Source organism: Aegilops tauschii, chromosome 2, assembly GCF_002575655.3.
Source record: "Aegilops tauschii subsp. strangulata cultivar AL8/78 chromosome 2, Aet v6.0, whole genome shotgun sequence".
NCBI classification, from domain to species: domain Eukaryota; kingdom Viridiplantae; phylum Streptophyta; class Magnoliopsida; order Poales; family Poaceae; genus Aegilops; species Aegilops tauschii.
Genome location: NC_053036.3, coordinates 589351889 through 589372474, shown reverse-complemented (window position 1 = coordinate 589372474; position 20586 = coordinate 589351889). Strand labels below are relative to the sequence as shown.

General features: G+C 43.3%; 1 protein-coding gene across 4 annotated transcripts; it reads left to right on the top strand.

Annotated features, from left to right (window-relative positions):
* The first annotated feature begins 15400 nt into the window (after nucleotides 1-15400).
* LOC109750696 (uncharacterized) lies at nucleotides 15401-19738 on the top strand. Of its 4 annotated transcripts, XM_045233814.2 has the most exons (5): nucleotides 15401-16088; nucleotides 16676-16823; nucleotides 18297-18428; nucleotides 18501-18563; nucleotides 19376-19738. In XM_045233814.2, exons 1-3 carry the CDS (start codon nucleotides 15415-15417, stop codon nucleotides 18342-18344), a joined length of 870 nt encoding a protein of 289 aa, XP_045089749.1. In that variant the 5' UTR covers nucleotides 15401-15414; the 3' UTR covers nucleotides 18345-18428; nucleotides 18501-18563; nucleotides 19376-19738. The 4 variants fall into 4 exon arrangements, with proteins under 4 accessions (XP_045089749.1, XP_045089748.1, XP_045089747.1 ...); XM_045233813.2 differs by having other exon boundaries at nucleotides 18297-18563; XM_045233812.2 differs by having other exon boundaries at nucleotides 16676-18428.
* Nucleotides 19739-20586: the final 848 nt, after the last annotated feature.

The window sequence follows — 20586 nt, the reverse complement described above, 5'->3', positions numbered from 1 at the left end:
AAACAGCCCCTACTTTTTATTTACGTGCTCTTTACTATCTTGCAAACCTATCCGAAAACACCTACAAAGTACTTCTAGTTTTATACTTGTTCTAGGTAAAGTGAACGTCAAGCGCGCGTAGAGTTGTATTGGTGGTCGATAGAACTTGAGGGAATATTTGTTCTACCTTTAGCTCCTCATTGGATTCGACACTCTTACTTATCGAAAGAGGCTACAATTGATCCCCTATACTTGTGGGTTATCACTTGGCGAAGGAGGCTTGAGGCCGGGGTGGTCCGGGCGGCGGCTCTGGCAGCGAGGCAACGGGGCTGGCTGGCGCGTTTGGAACGGGCGTGAAATCAGCGAGGCGGGTCAATAGGCACGGCCAGCGGGTCTCCATATCGGCGGCGAGTTAGCTTGGCAATTTGACAAGTCTAAGTCCATGACCACGTCAGTTTCCTGGTTGCCTCTGCTTTCCGGTTTGTTTAATCACGACATGCTGAAATCTCCTATTGACACTTTGTGTTCCGTGCATCAAAACAATTGATCAATTCCAGTTCCCTCCAGCGTTGCCCCGTCACTGCTAGTATTGTTTTGTTTAACAAGGAAACCGACCAGGATCCTGGCGACTTGTTTAAAGTAGATGTTGTCTTTGGCTTGCACGGTGGCCGCTGCTCCAAGTACCAATTTGTCTTCGGATTCGACAAATCGCCGGGTCATCTTGCAAATCGTTCCACGTGTACTCTTCTTCTCGGCGGATTGCAGACCTCAGGATTCGGCTTGCAGAGGCGGCGGCTCACGGTGCAGCCCTAAATTTTTGTTTAACCTTTAAACCCCACAGATCATCAATTTAGTCCGACGAACTTGAAACTGATGCAGATTCTTTCAAACTGGCTCTTCTTCGTTCGGAAAATTTTGAGCTCCTCGATCCCTAGGATAGATCCCTCCAAGAACTCAACACCACCGTGCGTTGCCCCACGGTGGGCGCCAACTGTCGTGGAATTGTCACGGCAGATGTCCTAGTGTGAGGACTTAGTCGTGAGGCCAACACATCTATGTGGTAGCTTGAGAGGGGTTGATCGGGATGAGAGACGCGAGGTGGATCAACACACAAGACAAGGATTTAGATAGCTTCGGGCCCCGGGAAACATCATTCGATAATAGCCCTACATGTTGTTTGTGGCTAGGTCTCATTATGCTCATGAGGGAGTCGCCGCATGAACCGGCTCTCCTAGTTGTGTCTAGCCTTAACGATTATTCAACTTCTCCCTCTTGGGGTGCCCTGCCCCTCCTTATATAAGTTGAAGGGGCGGCTTACATGTAGAGTCCAACTCAGATTATGACTTAAACTATTCTGACTTCTCATCACGGGCTTCTCTCCATGGGCTTCTTAACGTCCTGGGCTTCTTACAATCTGGCTTACAATCTGGCTTACAATCTGACTTACCATCTGGCTTACCGTCTGGCTTAACATCTGCCAGCTTACCATCTAGCTTAACATCTGCCGGCTTAACATCTGGTTTAACATCTGCGGCTTAACATCTGCCGGCTTACCAATCAAACACCAAGTCCCAGCCGGTTCATATCTCCGGTCGGGTCATACAACGGGGTATATCCCCGACAAAAACGTTTAGCGGGGACTGACTATGTGGGATGTACTTGCGGCCGGAAACAATTTCGCCCTATAATTGTATTTTTTAGCTCTACTGTATGTATTTCCGTATTTGAGCGCTCGCCGGTCGCACACGACCTCATTTTGCCGAGCGTGTGTGCCAGGAGGGCGTATCCCCGACAGTTTCTGGGTCGTGTGGGAAGGACCCCCCTATCTCACACACTCACTTGGAGACGGTTCCAAATGTCGTCGCGGAAAGGGGTTAAAAACCGTTTGTTTAGGACCGACGCGTACCAGTGAACACGCCGTACTTTGGGCTCATCTTCACTGTAGCCACTTCATAGCTTGTGCAGTGAGTTTTCTCCTGCTGTTTTTCTTATGCTGCACCATGTATTCATGCCCAACCCCGACTCTAGCAGCACCAGTAGCAGAGGCCCTTTATTTTTCTTTTCCAATGTGGAATCGTTGATTGCTTGGATTGTTCGATTTTTTGTACCATGGATGCTTTAATCTGTTGTTTGTAGATGTATGGTCAGGCCTATGACAGGGCGGCGCTTGACTGCAATGGTGAACAACTTCGAGCCCAAGGCGGCGGCGTGCGACGGTGACCTTGGCTTGCAACTTGAGCTTCCTAACTGGCAACAAACTCATTTTGGTTGCAGACTTGTTATGTTCTGAAAATGGCAGTTGTAGTAGCTTGGGGCGGCGAGCCTGTTCTCTGCTCCTCCCCAATGTCCTTCACGTGGTCATTCCGTGCCTCCTGTCGGTTCACTTGTTCTGTGGTTGTGGTTCCAGCCAGCTCTCGTCTTCACCCTCATCGGCGACGACGTAGTTCGGCCTTGGCTAGCGACATTGAAGGTACTCTCTTCTTCCTCCTCTGATCTTCCCTTTTTCTCTGGGCACACGTCCATCGATGGATATGCAATGATGTACATGTACGTTTTAGATACCCCCATATGTCCTTTTCCACTAAAGAGTTAATTAGGATACTCTCATGTTAGTTGTGAACCTATAATATAATCCAGTAGTAGGTAGTTAACTAAACATCAACAAAATTCATAGGTTAGCTTATAAAGTAAATTCGGACACTTCTGGAACTAGAACTGTAGGTCCAAATCTTCCTTTTTTCCAACAGTGAAAATACTAGTGATTGATTGGCCAATTGTGCTAATGAAACACTCCAAATTTGGGTTGTACTTCTGCCAGCCAGTTATTGCTGGACTTGGACAGCATGATGAGCCTCTAATATATGCAAATGTTGAGTCCACTTCAAGTGTGTCGACGTGCTAGTCGTCGTATCAACTAGTAGTCCGGATTGTGGTCCGGTTTTGAGATTGGGAAGTGGATTGTCGTCTTGTAAAACATAACTTGTTGATTAATATTATATCTGTTGTTGTTGCCCTTTCGACATTATGTTATATATGGAAGTTGCATTTGTACTGATGTTTACCGAAATAGACTGGTGTGCAGGTGCTTGTGCAATGATGCTTCAAAAGATTTGTTGGCATCAGTCGCTATGCTACTAGTGGGCTCTTGTTAGCTTTGTGGTGTGACTGAAGAAGGGGTCGTGGTGGTGAAGCCCGAGGCCACGATGATGGATGGAGCCGTTGGTTGCCGTTTGTCGAGATTAGTTACTTGTTTTGAGAATTGTTGTGCTACGTTGGTAGGATAGATGCATTGGAGTACATAGGTAGTAGCTCTCGGATATCATCTATCTTGGTAGTGGTGTTGATGGATGGTATAGGACGAGGCAAAGCTTGTATTTCCACTTGAAACAATATGTTATATATAATACCATTGTTTCAATGCTTCTCAAATTTCTACCCAACGCCTTATGCTGCTGAAATTGTCGGCCGAAATTCCAACGACTTGTCCAAATTTTGTCCTTATTTGTAAGGAAACAAAAGGTTTAGGGTGTTGGCTGCAAGATGGTAGGGTGTTGTCTGCAAATTGTGAGATGTTGCTCCTTCTAGTCTTATAGGTGTGGGAGAGGGGGGCGCCGACTTGGGGAGGGGGTCCCCGTCAGCACTTGCTTGAATGGCAGCCACATGGCCTACCGACTTCGCCGGGAACCTATGTTTGCCGAGATTATTTGTTTGGCACATGGCTCGGCCTCCTCGAGTGGCGTGTCGATCAATTCAGAGTGAAGAAGATGTTCCTAGCTGAAGAAGAGATGGCATGGCTGTTGATAATCCCCAAGTGTAGGGAATCATCGTAGCAGTTTCCAAAGGTGGAAGTGATGAGTATGGAGTGTCGAACCCACAAGGAGCTAAAGGTATGATCAATATTCTCTCAAGCCCTATCTGCCACTGATACGACTCTACGTACACCGAACGTTTGCGTCCAACTAGAAACGAAAAATAAAACTATGTTGTGGGTATGAAGAGGATAACTTTGCATGATATCGGAGAGCTAAAATATAAAAGTAGTTGCTGTTATCATAAAGTTAGAATATACTACTAAATATTATAAATAGCGAGTGTGGAATAATGATGGATCGGTGTGCGGAATTGTCCTAGGCAATTGTTAACAAGACCGATAGTCGTCATTGCAATTTCATATGAGGGAGAGGCATTGTCGGTGTACAAAAAGAGGGGTGCGTTTTTGTACCCCTTTACCTGTGCACGGGCAGTCAGAGCCGCGCCCACGGTCACGCTAAGCAGAACAGGGGAGGTGAGCCAAGGTAAGACGGAAGCCCAAGATGATCAGAGCAACGCCAAGGCCAAGACCACAAAGAGCAGAGGGACGAAGCAGGTTCCCCCGGCAAGACCCTTGCCGGGGGCAGCCTCCGCACCCCCGGCAAGATCCTTGCCGGGGCAGCTCGCCCCGCACCAACAGAGCGAGCCACCCTTGAGCCCACGGTCCCCAACGCCATCATCCACATGGGGCCAGGGCTCGGGAAGGCACCTCTATGGTGGCATGCAGATCTTTGTGGAGACATATTCAAGATCAGATGAGGATTAGAAGACGATGATCCTCGGCAAGATCCTTGCCGAGGAAGACCACCAGACCCCTGGCAAGGCCCTTGCCGGGGACGGCAGCGCGCCACAGCAAGACCCTTGCCGGGCCACACGGCAAGACCCTTGCCGGCCACCCGGCAAGGCCCTCACCAAGGACGCCAGCAGGGCCACCGCCAGGCCCACGCCAACCAAGCTTCCACCACCGTTCACATGCAGCTGCCAGCCAAACCAGCTGGGCGGGCACCTGCGTGGCAATATGCAGCTCCCAGGCCAACTCATCAAGCGCCTGCGTGGTAGCATGCAGATCTTCGTGAAGGCTCCACCATCGCGCCACCTCAGCTGCCTGCCTGCCTAAACGGCGCCGCACGCAGCGCTGGCCAAGGCGCGTGTCGAAGCGAGGAGGAGCAGCGACGGACGGGATGGGCCTCGCCCCCGTCCCCGATAAAGCGAGGGGGCACCTAAGCTACGCATTAAATGCGTCTTGTCCTGTAATACGAGCGATAAGCGCAGGGCACTGTACGCCTTTCCACCTCCTGTGTGCCACTGTGGCAGCCCCTTCCGACTATAAAAGGAGGCCCATGGCATACTGGAGAAGGATTCGGCTCTTTCGAACCACGCACTGAATACAGCTAGTTCGAGAGCTCAAGAACTCTCTGAAATACACCCACCAAAGCAGGACTAGGGTTTTACGCATCCTCGCGGCCCGAACCTGGGTAAACGATCCTTGTGCTGTCTACTAGCCCTGCTCTTCTCGCAACCCCGCGCCCCGGCAACCATAGTAGGGATTCTTGTGATCCCATAGGTGTCGTTCCACACCGACAGGCATAAGCTAACATACTTTCTCTTCTTGGACCATATGCACATATGATCGGAACTCTAGCAAGCATCCGCAACTACTAAAGATCATTAAGGTAAAACCCAACCATAGCATTAAAGCATCAAGTCATCTTTATTCCCATACGCAGCAACCCCCTTATTCGGGTTTGTGTTTCAGTCACTCACCAACCCACTATAAGCGAATCATGAACGTATTGCAACACCCTACAGCGGGAATCCCTCACGCTTGCGCTACACGGAGGGCACAATAGGACAACACCAAAATAAAACATACAACTCGTATCAATCTAGATCATCAATCAACCCAAAGACAAAGGATATCTACTCAAAACATCATAAGATGGCAACACATCATTGGATCATAATATGTGGCATAAAGCACCATGTTCAAGTAGGGATTACAGCGGGGTGCAGGAGAGTGGACCGTGTAAAAGAGATGAGGATGGTGATGGTGATGTTGATGAAGACGATCACCGCGGCGATGATTCCCCTCCCGATGGCACTCCAGCGCCACCGAGAGAGAGGAGGAGAGGTTCTCCCCCTTGTGCTTCCTCCTCCATGGCCTCCCCCTGGATGGGGAGAGGTTCTCCCTCTGGTCCTTGGCCTTCATGACGATGATGGTCCCTCCGGGATCCTCCTCCATGGCCTCTGGTGATGATGGCCCCCTCCGGCAGGGTGCCGGAGAGGGCCTAGATTGATTTCTCGTGGCTACAGAGGCTTGCGGCGGCGGAACTTCCGATCTAGGTTTCTTTCTGGAAGTTTGGGTATATATGAGAGGTGTTGGCGTCGAGAACAAGTCAGGGGGGTCTTCGGGATGTCCACGAGGTAGGGAAGCGCGCCCAGGGGGGTGGGCACGCCCCCCACCCTCGTGGGCAGCCCGGTACTCCTCTGGCCCAACTCTTTGACTCCGTGGCCTTCTTCTGGTCCAAAAATAAGCTCCATCAAGTTTCAGGTCAATTGGACTCCGTTTGGTTTTCCTTTTCTGCGATATTCTAAAACAAGGAAAAAAACAGAAACTGCCACTGGGCTCTAGGTTAATAAGTTAGTCCCAAAAACCATATAAAATAGCATATAAATGCATATAAAACATCCAAGTTTGATAATAAAATAGCATGAATACTTCATAAATTATAGATATGTTGGAGACGTATCAGCATCCCCAAGCTTAATTCCTGCTCGTCCTCGAGTAGGTAAATGATAAAAGAAATAATATATGAAGTGTGAATGCTAGCAGGTGCACAAGTTTGATCAATGATAATTTCAATCACCTTTTCTAGCATCGTTATATGTCATAACAGTAGCTCATCTCATAAAACTTTTCATGATCAAGTAACACATGTTAAAGTATAGATCATAAACTTTCTTGAAAACTAACAAACAGTGCTCTTAGTCATCAAACAATTGCAATTCATCTTATTTCCAGGAAGGGTCTATGTCAGAGCTTTGATTTAGCAAACTCCACATACTCAACTATCATTTAATCTTTCGCAATTGCTAACACTCACGTGATATTTATGGGTTCAAAGTTTTAATCGGACACAGAGAAAGATAGGGGCTTATAGATTCTCCTCCCAACCTTTTACCTCAAGGGTAATGTCAACAATAATAGTTCATGATAACTTACATCCAATTGGATATATATATATTAGGATCTTTCCAACACAATGTGCTTGCCAAAGGATAAAATGTAAAAAGAAAAGGTGAAGATCACCATGACTCTTAAATAAGATAGAAGATAAAAGTAAAAGATAGGCCCTTCGCAGAGGGAAGCAGAGGTTGTCATGTGCTTTTAAGGTTGGATGCACAAAATCTTAATGCAAAAGAACGTCACTTTATATTGCCTCTTGTGATAGAGACCTTTATTATGCAGTCCGTCGCTTTTATTTCTTCCCTAGCACAAGTTCGTATAAAGCTTATTTTCTTCGCACTAATAGATCATACATATTTAGAGAGCAATTTTTATTGTATGCACCGATGACAACTTACTTGAAGGATCTTACTCAATCCATAGGTAGATATGGTGGACTCTCATGGCAAAACCGGGTTTAAGGATATTCGCCAGCACAAGTAGTATTTCTACTTGGTGCAAAGAATTTGGCTAGCATGAGAGGGAAAGGCAAGCTCAACATGTTGGATGATCCAAGACAATATAATGTGTCGGATATAGGAAAACATAACCCATTAAGTTGTCTTCCTTGTCCAACATCAACTTTTTAGCATGTCATATTTTAATGAGTGCTCACAATTACAAAAGATGTCAAGGATATTATATTTATATGTGAAATCTCTCTTCCTTCAATATTCTTTCATGAATTGTTCAAGTGACCAATTCTGCGTTTGCTAACTTTCAATAAGTTTACTTCCTATACTTATTATGTGTGAAGTCGTTACTCCCCATGTTATAAGCATATGAAACATATATAAATTCAGATTTATGACATTCAGTTCATTCAACTATTTACTCATAGGATATACGTGAAGCACATGAGTAAATGACAAACTACTCCAAAAGATATAAGTGAAGAACACTAAGTAGTCAAATAATTAACTAGCCATGGGAGGATTCTTTTTCATTCAATAATTCAGATCCAATGACTTTATTCAAACAGCAAGTAAAATTTAAAATACGCTCCAAGCAAAACACATATCATGTGACGAATAAAAATATAGCTCCGGGTAAGGTATACCGACAGTTTTGAAGACGAAAGAGGGGATGCCTTCCGGGGCATCCCCAAGCTTAGGCGCTTGAGTCTTCATTGAGTATTACCTTGGGGTGCCTTGGGCATCCCCAAGCTTAGGGTCTTTCCACTCCTTATTCTCCTCATATCGATATCTCACCCAAAGCTTGAAAACTTCAATCACACCAAACTTAACGGAACTTCGTGAGATAGGTTAGTATGATAAAGAGTAAACCATTCACTTTGGTACTGTCAAAGACAAGGATCATAATTGTTCTCACACAATGCCTACTGTACCATATAATTTCTACAATTTATAGTGAGAAATATAAGCCATAGAAACTAGAAAACAAGCAAACTATGCAATGAAAACAGAATCTATCAGAAACAGAACAGTCTGTAATGATCTGAACATAAACCATACTTCTGCTACTCCAAAAATTATGAAATAAATTGGTGGACGTGAGGAATTTGTCTATCAATCTTCTGCAAAAATATTCAACTCAAAAGCACTCTTCTGTAAAAAAAATGGTAGCTAATCCCGTGAGCGCAAAGTTTCTGTTTTTTACAGCAAGATCACATTAACTTTCACCCAAGTCTTCCCGAAGGTCTTACTTGGCACTTTATTGAAACAAAAGCTATAAAACATGATTACTACAGTAGCTTAATCATGTAAACACACAAAAACAGTAAGGGTAAATATTGGGTTGTCTCCCAACAAGCGCTTTTCTTTAATGCCTTTTAGCTAGGCATGATGATTTCAATGATGTTCACATAAAAGATAAGAATTGAAACATAAAGAGAGCATCATGAAGAATAGGACTAGCACATTTGAATCTAACCAACTTCCTATGCCTAGGGATTTTGTGAGCACACAATTTATAGGAACAAGAATCAACTAGCATAGGAAGGCAAAAGAAGTATAACTTCAAAACTTTAAGCACATAGAGAGGAAACTTGATATTATTGCAACTACTACAAGCATATATTACTCCCTCATAATAATTTTCAGTAGCATCATGAATGAATTCAACAATATAACTATCAAATAAAGCATTCTTTTCATGATCTACAAGAATAGAAAATTTTCTACTCTCCACATAAGCAAAATTCTTCTCATTTGGAATAGTGGGATCACTAATTCCTAAAGTTGATACTTTTCCAAACCCGCTTTAGATGATAGTATTATTCATACTCCAAAAGATATAAGTGAAGTTCATGGAGCATTCTTTAATTAATATAGACTAACCAATATCCAAGCTCAAAATATATAAGTGAAGCACACGAAGCATTCTATAAAATCATACTCAAATGATTTAAGTGAAGCACAAAGAGCGATTCTATAAGATCATACTTAAAAGATATAAGTGAAGCACATGAAGTATTCTATAAATCAATGAAGGGCTATCTCATACTAGCTTGGTTCTTAAAGGAAAAACAAAAACACAAAGGACACAAATCATGTGAACAAAACAAAAACCGAGGTATACCGATATTTGTTGAAGAAGAAAGATGGGATGCCAACCGGGGCATACCCAAGCTTAGATGCTTGAGTATCCTTGGAATATTTACGTGGGGTGCCTTGGGCGTCCCCAAGATTGAACTCTTGCCTCTCTTTATTCTTCTCACATCGGTAACTCCTCGTTCTTCGAACACTTCATCCACACAAAACTTTAACAAAAACTTTGTGAGATCCGTTAGTGTAATATAGCAAACTATCACTTTAAGGTACTGTAATGAACTCATTCTTTATTTATATTGGTGTTAAACCTACTGTATTCCAACTTCTCTATGGTTCATACCCCCCGATATTAGCCATAGATTCATCAAAATAAGCAAACAACACGCGAAAAACAGAATCTGCCAAAAACAGGACAGTCTGTAGTAATCTGGAAGTTTAGTAAACTTCTGTAACTCCTAAAATTATGAAATAAATTTGAAAATTTGAAAAATTTGTACATAAGTAATATGCAAAAAGGTTCAGACCCATTTGACCTTCCAGTAAAAAATGTAAAATCACGCGCTACAGCCAAAGTTTCTGTTTTTGTTCTGCACATAGTAAACAAGCAATCTAATCATCCTAAAACCAAAGCTTGGCACATTATTTTTATAATACAATGGATATATACAAGGGTATAATTATTTATAGAGAAACTTCCATGAAAAATTCTACATTGTTTCCGTGAGCATGAACACAAGTGCTCAAGGTCGACCCTCACTTCTTCAATGCATAACTTTCCAATCACTTCTCTTTTTGAAAAACTTTTTAGGCATGAGAGGCAAGTAATAATATTTTTGTATTTTCATTCTTTTAAATTTTTTGTATGTTTCACCCACAACTAGACAGAAACAAAAAGGAAAAACAAAATCTACTTAGTGAAGAAAGCAAACAAGCACACACGAGAATATCAACCCCACGCTATTGCTCCCCGGCAACGGCGCCAGAAAAGAGCTTGATAATCCCCAAGTGTAGGGAATCATCGTAGCAATTTCCAAAGGTGGAAGTGATAAGTATGGAGTGTCTAACCCACAAGGAGCTAAAGGTAAGATCAATATTCTCTCAAGCCCTATCTGCCACTGATACGACTCTACGTACACCGAACGTTTGCTTCCAACTAGAAACGAGAAATAAAACTATGGTGTGGGTATGAAGAGGATAACTTTGCATGATATCGGAGAGCTAAAATATAAAAGTAGTTTCTGTTATCATAAAGTTAGAATATACTACTAAATATTATAAATAGCGAGTGTGGAATAATGATGCATCAGTGTGCGGAATTGTCCTAGGAAATTGTTAACAAGACCGATAGTCGTCATTGCAATTTCATATGAGGGAGAGGCATAAGCTAACATACTTTATCTTCTTGGATCATATGCACTTATGATTGGAACTCTAGCAAGCATCCACAACTACTACCTCTCTCTCAGTTTACAGGGCGTGCGCGTACCCCTAGATCGTCAATTTGACCAACCTAATACAATTCATATATTACAAAAAATATACCAACATAAACTACGGAGTTTCTACTTTCAAAAGGTATAATTTTTGTGTTATATAGTTTATATTAGGGTGATAAAATTGACAACCTAGATATACGTACAGGACTTGTAAACTGAAATGGAGGTAGTACTAAAGATCATTAAGGTAAAACCCAACCATAGCATTAAAGCATCAAGTCCTCTTTATTCCCATACGCAACAACCCCCTTACTCGGGTTTGTGTTTCAGTCACTCACCAACCCACTATAAGCGAATCATGAACGTATTGCAACACCCTACAGCGGGAATCCCTCATGCTTGCGCGACACGGAGGGCACAATAGGACAACACCAAAATAAAACATACAACTCGTATCAATGTAGATCATCAATCAACCCAAAGACAAAGGATATCTACTCAAAACATCATAAGATGGCAACACATCATTGGATCATAATATGTGGCATAAAGCACCATTTTAAAGTAGGGATTACAGCGGGGTGCGGGAGAGTGGACCGCGTAAAAGAGATGAGGATGGTGATCATGATGGTGATGTTGATGAAGACGATCACCGCGGCGATGATTCCCCTCCCGATGGCACTCCGGTGCCACCGAGAGAGAGGAGGAGAGGTTCCCCCCTTGTGCTTCCTCCTCCATGGCCTCCCACTACAAGAAATATGTCAACTAGTGACCTTCTGTCAGTGACCCTGGAAGAATTGGTCATAGATCTATGACCATTTCAGACCAATTGGTCAAAAGCTGTTCGGGGGGCTCCAAACCCTAAACTATAACGACCATTTTGGTCAGAAAGGTCGTAATTTCCTTACACGAAATGGTCATAAAGCAGATAGCACTGGTCCGCGGCCTTATTTCTAGCTGATCACGACCAATATAGATGGTCATAACCTTGTAAATTGTGATGGGTTGCTATGACTAGGCGCCACCTCATTAGTTTTGCCAATGTGTCATGTCCATGTGGCATTTTTTGCCCCAGGTTGTGAAGCAACCTATATTTCTGTCATTCCCAAAATTCCCAAAAAAATCTCATAAATTCTTTGGGTCATATCTTCGTCAAATATGTAAAAAAACCTTCCTTGCCAAGTTCAAAAATAATTCAACAATATTCATTTTCCTATTCTGTTCAGAACAATACTTTGTGAAGGAAGTACCACTTTCGCATGTCCAAATAGTATCCATTTTCTACAGTGCTTTCCTATGCCCAAATAACCATCCTCCACCAAATGCCAGCTCAATCCATTCATTATTTTGAGCCCAGCTTCAACATTCGTATTTATGACCAGTGTGGTACTTTGCAAAGCAAGTACCATCTAGGCTCCTCCTTTTGAGCTGAAAATTTGTGAAGACAGTCTTCTTAGTAACTGATCATCCTCAGCCAAAACTCACGCCCATTATACATGTATATTTCCCGTACCGCTAATCAAACACTTGGCTGCTAATTCATGTTTGAGCATCGATCGGTCTCCTCGTGAGAATCTTATGTTGTAATTTTCTTCCTAGCACCTACCTGGGGAGTGCCCAACCCATTAGACATGCCTAGGCAGCCCAGAACACAGGGCAACACCACAGTCACGCGGTGACCACGCGGCGGGCATGCGACTTTACGCGCTCTAGGGTTGGGGCCCTCGGCCACCGCCCAAACCTCGATGTATCGCCACCAAACCATGTATTTATGGTTAAATAGGTACTTATGTAACTAGAAATGATTTTTTGAAAAAATAAATAGCAAACTATGAGGCAGCTGCAGTTCAAATTTGACCCGCTTCCACCTGAATCGGCGGAAATTTGTCTTTTTCACAAGAGGTGGATCAAAACTTTTTACACCCAACCATTTCGTCAATTGTGCATTAAATATGTCCTAGTATTTTAGAAAATTGATTTGGTCCAATTTTGCAACAATTATTTGGGAAGTCCTTCACAAAAAAACCTCCTTTTGGGCACTCGAAAATGGAAAATGGTTTTTTCGTCCAAAGAAAATGAAAACTTCCTTAGGCAACATTGTTTGCCATTCCAATATGCACCCTTGTGCACAATATGAGATCATTTGAACAAACTATGTCATGAATGTGGCCATAAGATTGATCATTTGGCTTGAAAGCCATTGATCTCCACACGTGATAGCTTGTTTCTGAGCACACTTTTTTAAAATAATTGTCGTATTACAAGTTTGTTATTTTTCCTGGGAACTTGGCCACATATAATGACACAATGCGAAGGTTTTCCAATTTTTTGATTTTTTTGAATTTTTTATGCCCGTTTCAAAATGCGGTCAAAACGGCGGGAATGACCGTTCCTAGCTAGTGGTTGAATCTTGGAAAACTTTTGATGTTTCTCTGATTAAATAGATACTTATTTACCTAGAAATGATTTTTGGAAAAAATAAAGAGCAAACTATGAGGCAGCCGCAGTTCAAATTTGACCCGCTTCCAGCTGAATCGGCGGAAATTTGTCTTTTTCACCAGAGGTGGATCAAAACTTTTTACACCCAACCATTTAGTAAATTGTGCATTAAATATGGTCTAGTATTTTAGAAAAATGACTTGGTCCAATTTTGCAACAATTATTTGGTAGGTTCTTCACAAAAAAACCTCATTTGGGGCACTCGAAAAATGGAAAATGAATTTTCCGTGCAAAGAAAATGGAAACTCCCTTAGGCAACATTGTTTGGAATTCCAAGATGCACCCTTGTGCACAATATGAGATCATTTGAACAAACTATGCCATGAATATGGCCATAAGATTGATCATTTGGCTTGAAAGCCATGAATCTTCATGCATGATAGCTCGTTTCTGAGAACACTTTTTAAAAATAATTATCGTAGTACAAGTTTATTATTTTTCCTAGTAACTTGGCCACATATAATGACACAATGCGAAGGTTTTCCAATTTTTTGATTTTTTTGAAATTTTTATGCCCGTTTCAAAATGCGGTCAAAACGGCGGGCTTGACCGTTCCTAGCTAGTGGTTGAATCTTGGAATTTTTTGGTGTTTATCTGATTAAATAGATACTTATGTACCTAGAAATTATTTTTGGAAAAATAAAGAGCAAACTACGAGGCAGCTACAGTTCAAATTTGACCCGCTTCCTATTGAATCGGCGGGAATTTGTCTTTTTCACGAGAGGTGGATCAAAACTTTTTACACCCAACCATTTGGTCAATTGTGCATCAAATATGTCCTAGTATTTTAGAAAAATGATTTGGATTTTGCAACAATTATTTGGGAGGTCCTTCACAAAAAAACCTCATTTCGGGCACTCGAAAAATGGAAAATGTTTTTTCGTCCAAAGAAAATGAAAACTTCCTTAGGCAACATTGTTTGGCATTCCAATATGCAGCCTTGTGCACAATATGAGATCATTTGAACAAACTATGCCATGAATGTGGCCATAAGATTGATCATTTGGCTTGAAAGCCATTGATCTGCACACGTGATAGCTCGTTTCTGAGAACACTTTTTTAAAATAATTGCCGTATTACAAGTTTGTTATTTTTCCTAGGAACTTCGCCACATATAATGACACAATGCGAAGGTTTCCCAATTTTTTTATTTGTTTTGAATTTTTTATGCCCGTTTCAAAATGCGGTCAAAACGGCGGGAATAACCACTCCTAGCTAGTGGTTGAATCTTGGAATTTTTTTGGTGTTTCTCTGATTAAATAGATACTTATGTACCTAGAAATGATTTTTGGAAAAAATAAAGAGCAAACTACAAGGCAGCTACAGTTCAAATTAGATCCGCTTCCAACTGAATCGGCGGAAATTTGTCTTTTTGACGAGAGGTGGATCAAAACTTTTTACACCCAACCATTTGGTCAATTGTGCATTAAATATGGCCTAGTATTTTAGAAAAATGATTTGGTCCAATTTTGCAACAAATATATTATAGGTCCTTCACAAAAAAACTTATTTTGGGCACTCGAAAAATGGAAAATTGATTTTTCGTGCAAAGGAAGTAAAAACTCCCTTTGTCAATATTGTTTGCAAATCCACGATGTAAACTTGTGCAAAATATGATATCATTTGAACAAATATTTGATAGGACTTTCACAAAAATACTCATTTTGAGCACTGAAAAATGGAATGAAATTTTTTATCTTGAATCGATCACGACCAATTTATATGGTCATAAGGTCATCAAATGGTTTGTTGCGTTCTGATTGGACCATGAGCATATCACGCAGATCACACATCAACCACCGTCGGATGCTTTCGGATCCAACGACCCAAACCCACCCGGGCCGTAACTCTAGGTCTGTCCTCATGGACATTTTCCACCCACCCCCCCCCCCGCCTCCATTCTTTCTTTCTTTCTCCCCCCCCCCTCTCAGATCCTCTCCCCTCTCCCCCGATGCAGATCCCCCTCGTCCCCCTCGTCGCCGCCACCCACCCCTCTGAACCTCGTCGCCACCCACCTCCGCCGCCGCCCTCACTCTCCCCTCGTCTCCCTCGTCCTCGACCAACCTCGCCGCCGTGCAGGGGCTGGGTTGTCGCCGCGTGCTGTTCCTGTGGGTTGTCGCTGCGGGGGCCGACTCCCATGATTCGATCCAATCCTCTCCCCCGATCCCACCTACCGGCGGAGACCTCCTCTCAACCAGCCCCGCCGCCGGCCTCCAGATCCAACCCAGCAGCTACCAGCTCAGGCCGGCGTGCGCTCTGCTTCGTCGTTCCCCACCCTAGCAGTCGATCCTGGCCGCCCCTGCTTCACCGGCCTCCTCCATCTCTTCCGGCAAGATCTGACGGCCCCGTCCACCTTCTGCCCGCGGAGGATGACGAGGGCGAGGATGCGAAAGTCGTCGAGGGGGGAGGCGGCGGCGGGATGCGCCCGGTGGCCATCCGGTGGCCCTGCATCACCTGCGCCCTCAAGAACAAGCGCGAGGACATGGTGAGTCGCTCTGGTTGGCGCCACCGCCCCGTACCTTGGCGTCGCCTCTACCCCGCCCACTTCCCCTCGCCGGGACATCACGTTCCCTGCTGCTGCGACTCCGCTCCGCCCCCTGCAGTCGCCGACCGTTGGGATCCAAGGTACGAGACTCTTCTCCATCCGGCGGTTGGTTAAATCCTACTGCCGTTTGCCATCACTGGGGCGGGCGCTACAGATCTCTGGGTGTGCATCCATCTCTGCTGCTGTCTTCGATTTCGGGAATAGATGCTAGTTTGTTTTACTCTGTACACTCTGGATGTCTAATATGCATTGTGGAGAAGGACTGTTGCTATGTTTTAGAGGAAATAGCGTGCATGCTACTAATTGCAGTGCCGTTTAGCAATTTTCTATCTCTTCTTGTTGGAGCAATTTGCACGTTCTGTTTGTATCGCTTGCTCCTTGCTGGTTCAGGTCTCATCAAATAAAAAGGGAAGTCAGCGGTGTTGTCTCTATGTACCATGCCAGCCAAGCTTACAATCTGTTTTTAAGACTAATATAACAGGGAGCCTAAGCTTAAAATATGTATCATCATCTTTCTCTTTGAGTAGAACTGAACTAGGACTTGGTATTTGCATCTCAACTATATTGTAGTGTACCCAATGTGTCCTGCTCTGCTTTGAGTTGGTTCGAATTTGAATGGTTCGCCTTGTGTAGGTGTGATCTGAATTTTGAATGGGTCTTTTGGTAGGTACGTGGAGGCCGGGAGCGCCAAGGCGCACCTCACGGACGCGGACGTTGATCATGGTGTACCAGCTTTGCAAGGGCATTTCTTTTGCCATGGACGTGGTGTCCGGCACCATGACTTCGAGCCACACAACCTGCAAATTGCTGGATGGGTTGGTATCCTCTGGTTTGATCCCAGCAAGAGGAAGTGTTCTCTTCTCTTTATCAACCAAAGGCACTTTCTTCTCTCATGGATGGATGGGACTCCATCAATTTTGTATCAGTTTAGGTGTTAGTATGCTCTTGATGCTTGTGTTGATGCCATGGTTTTTGTCTTGTCATGTGCTGATATTAACTGGCAGCATCAGCTCCCATGATTGCTTGCTTGCTTACTCTATAACCTGTACTGCTAAAACATGTTATCCTACTCCATGATGATGTATCATTTGCAAATACTCCTGGACATCATCTCCCATGATGTTGCATTAGCTATAATCTGTACTGCTAAAAGAGGAGTATAAACTGGAGTAATTTTTTCAGCCATTATCTTTGTTTTCTTTTGGGCGGATGCTCTCCACTGGAGTACAGCTGGGTACTGCATCTCTTTTTGCATTCCTTTTTCAGTCAGTGCTTGAACATTTTTTTAAAAGATGAATTGGAATACTCCTGGACAGCAGTACATGGAGTATAGCTGTAGCAGTCCATTAGGAGTAGTTTTGCATCAGTAGCATTAGGAGTAACTTCTTGCAGAAACTCTTTGACACAAATATTATCATGCATCAGTAGCATGTTTTCTTGTTTTGGAGCAGTGATTAATTACTTGTAATGTTTTTCTTGTCTGAGAAACATGTCGAGCTGCTTTCCAACCCTGTGGAATGTTGCAATCAAATATTCTCTGATGTCCTTGCTTTTTCAGCTTTGCAATCTTATTCTGGAAAATTATTTCAATATGAAATTCTTAGTTTCAGAATCTCTATTCAAATTTATTAATTCCCTGGTTACTACTATGCAGGGTATGTTACTGTTAAGTCAAAAACCCGCATTGCAAGATATACTGCAGTGCATGTCCTTGTGGTACTATGGGATTTATTAGCTGTTTGGAGATGTACTCATATTGTTCCATGTATTTTATTAGCTATATGATTACACATGTCAGTTTTATTATCAAAATCCGAACTGTAGTAGTCATAATATTGGGCTGTTGGGAGCCTCACCTTTTTGTGCAAAATACATTTAGCAAACATATCCACACTGAGTGATTATGAAATAGCTATGTGTCCTGCACAATAAGTGCTTGTTCATGCTTGGTTTTCCCTAAACTTTGTTTGTATGCTTGAGAGAAAATTTAGTTGATTCTTTGATGGAGCACTAAGACTATGCGTGGAACATTAGTTTGTAAGATCTAAAACTGCTCGTCGTTCCTGTGATGATGTAGTTTAGTATATCTCAACGAATCATGATGTACTGGTGCAATCCTTGGTGAAAAATTTTATGGGTAAATGATCACTAAACTAAGGAGGCTTAAGCGTATAATAACTGGTGCATGTATATATTTGGGTGCTAGTCGATTAGAGAATGTCTGTGATACCATGTTTGTAGTATGTGCTAGTGTAGCTATATTGATGCTTTGGTTTTCATCCGTGCAGCAGAGGACAAGGGCATCATGGCCAACCAAGGCGCATGGTGCTCGCTAGGGACGAACGGAGGCTGTTTGACATCGGCACTTAGGAGGAGGAGGGGCACGGACGGAGGAGGACAGATCACCTCTCTTTTTCCAGGTTCTTCTCCTTATCTTCACTTAATGTATGTGCCTGTGCTGCAGCTCACCCATGGTCTTGTTTTTCCTGCAGGTTAGTGAGCAGCTTTAGGAGGAGCTCAAGCACGACCACCAAGAGGCACCGCCGCCGCAACAGGTAGCACGTCCATCTCCACCTCCCTCTCCCTCTACTCCCAATCCTTTTTATTAGAATATATTGAGTACATTCTAAACCCCCTGATGTGACACAAGTATATGCACATGCTATGGTTTAAGTGTTGCTTGTGTGTGGTAAATAGGTTGAGCACCCACCGTTGTTTGACATTATTTTGTTTAGGATTCTGTTCCTCTATGCGTGTAATCTACAGACCATGATCAAGCATACATACACTATTGATTTGCATGGAACGATTACTATACTAACTAAAGAAGAAAGCAGACTTCTTCACATAAAGGAAGATATGTCTGCTTTAGTAATATAAACAAATAAAAAAAGATTATTTGCATACAATCAGATCATTCTCACTTATTAGTTGAGTTCTAAGTACGTAGAATCTTTAGTTCTCTGGTTATATTATAGTCAGAATTATAATGTGTGACAATCTTTAGTTCTCTGGTTATAGTATAGTCAGAATTATACTGTGTGACTAAGTTCTGTTGGGAGTGTGCATGATTTTATCCATAGCCGGCACTATGGATGGAGCTTTGTGTGTAATCTGGAGTTGTTCCCATTATTGTTCTATCCATTTTATTGGTGTTACATGTGTAGCCAGTAACTAGGACCTGCACTTGTGCCATGCATATTCTATATATGTTCTTTTAGATAAGTATGTCAATACATAACTAGTAATGTAAATGGTGTGACGCAGTTCTAAATATAAATGCAAATAGCTTGTGAATGTCAATCTCATGTATCAAGGTCCTGTTCTTGTAAACCTTATGTAAAGCTAAAATTCTTGCTGTGTGCAGGGCGGCTAGTGGTGCAGCAAACCAAGCAGTAGCAAGCACACCAAGCAGCAGCAGGGGGAGGGTGTCTCTCGAACGTCGCCGCTGCCACTCATTGCTACTGTCACTGATTAATGATGGATGATCGCTGTTAGTTTAGCTCCGCCACTGTTAGTTTAGCTCCTTGGTAGTCCCTCCCTCTCTTGCAAGCGTGTAGAAATAGAAATGGTAGCCGTAGTCCCATGTAGTTGTAGTTCCTGTACTCGGTCTGCCCATTGTTGCTTCATTTCTATGTTAATTCAGTCTCTATTGAATGTATCTACTGTCTACTGTTGTGGCTGTTGAAAGAATCCTTTGTGTTGAAAGAAATGAAATGGTTTGGATACATACGTACATGTTGAGATGTAAGCTGGAATAGCCATCTGCCCTTGTGATGTGAAGCTTCTAAATGCATGTTGTGGAGGCCCAAAATAGATTGGATTGTAAAAGGGCCGAGGCCCAAAAAGAAATGAATTATAGAAGGCTACGTCCTAGAAAATAAAATGGGCCAGGCCCATGAACCCAACAAAAAATGATGGAAAAAAACACAAATAGGCTAAATTAATGGGCTCGGCCCATGTAAAACACCGAATCGGACCGGGCTGAATCTTGTCAGTGACCTTTTCAATTGGTCGCAATTTTGCCACGTTAGATTGCCACGTCAGATCCGACATGGCCTGGGAAGACAGCCAGTGACCAAAACAAAAGGTCATGGGTTCAACGACCTTCTGTTTTGGTCGTAAATGTCTACGACCTTCTCACAGAGAAGGTCGCTAATTTCAGTTTATGACTGCCAGCTTTTGACCTTCTGTTTTTGGTCACAAAGAGGTCGCAAATGAAAAACTATGACCTTTCAGCGGCCAATAGTGAGGGTGACAAGTTGACATATTTCTTGTAGTGTCCCCCCTGGATGGGGAGAGGTTATCCCTCTGGTCCTTGGCCTTCATGGCGATGATGGCCCCTCCGGGATCCTCCTCCATGGCCTCCGGTGATGATGGCCCCCTCCGGCAGGGTGACGGAGAGGGCCTAGATTGATTTCTCGTGGCTACAGAGGCTTGCGGCGGCGGAACTTCCGATCTAGGTTTCCTTCTGGAAGTTTGGGTATATATGAGAGGTGTTGGCGTCGAGAAAAAGTCAAGGGGGTCTCCGGGCTGTCCACGAGGCAGGGAGGCGCGCCCAGGGGGTGGGCGCGCCCC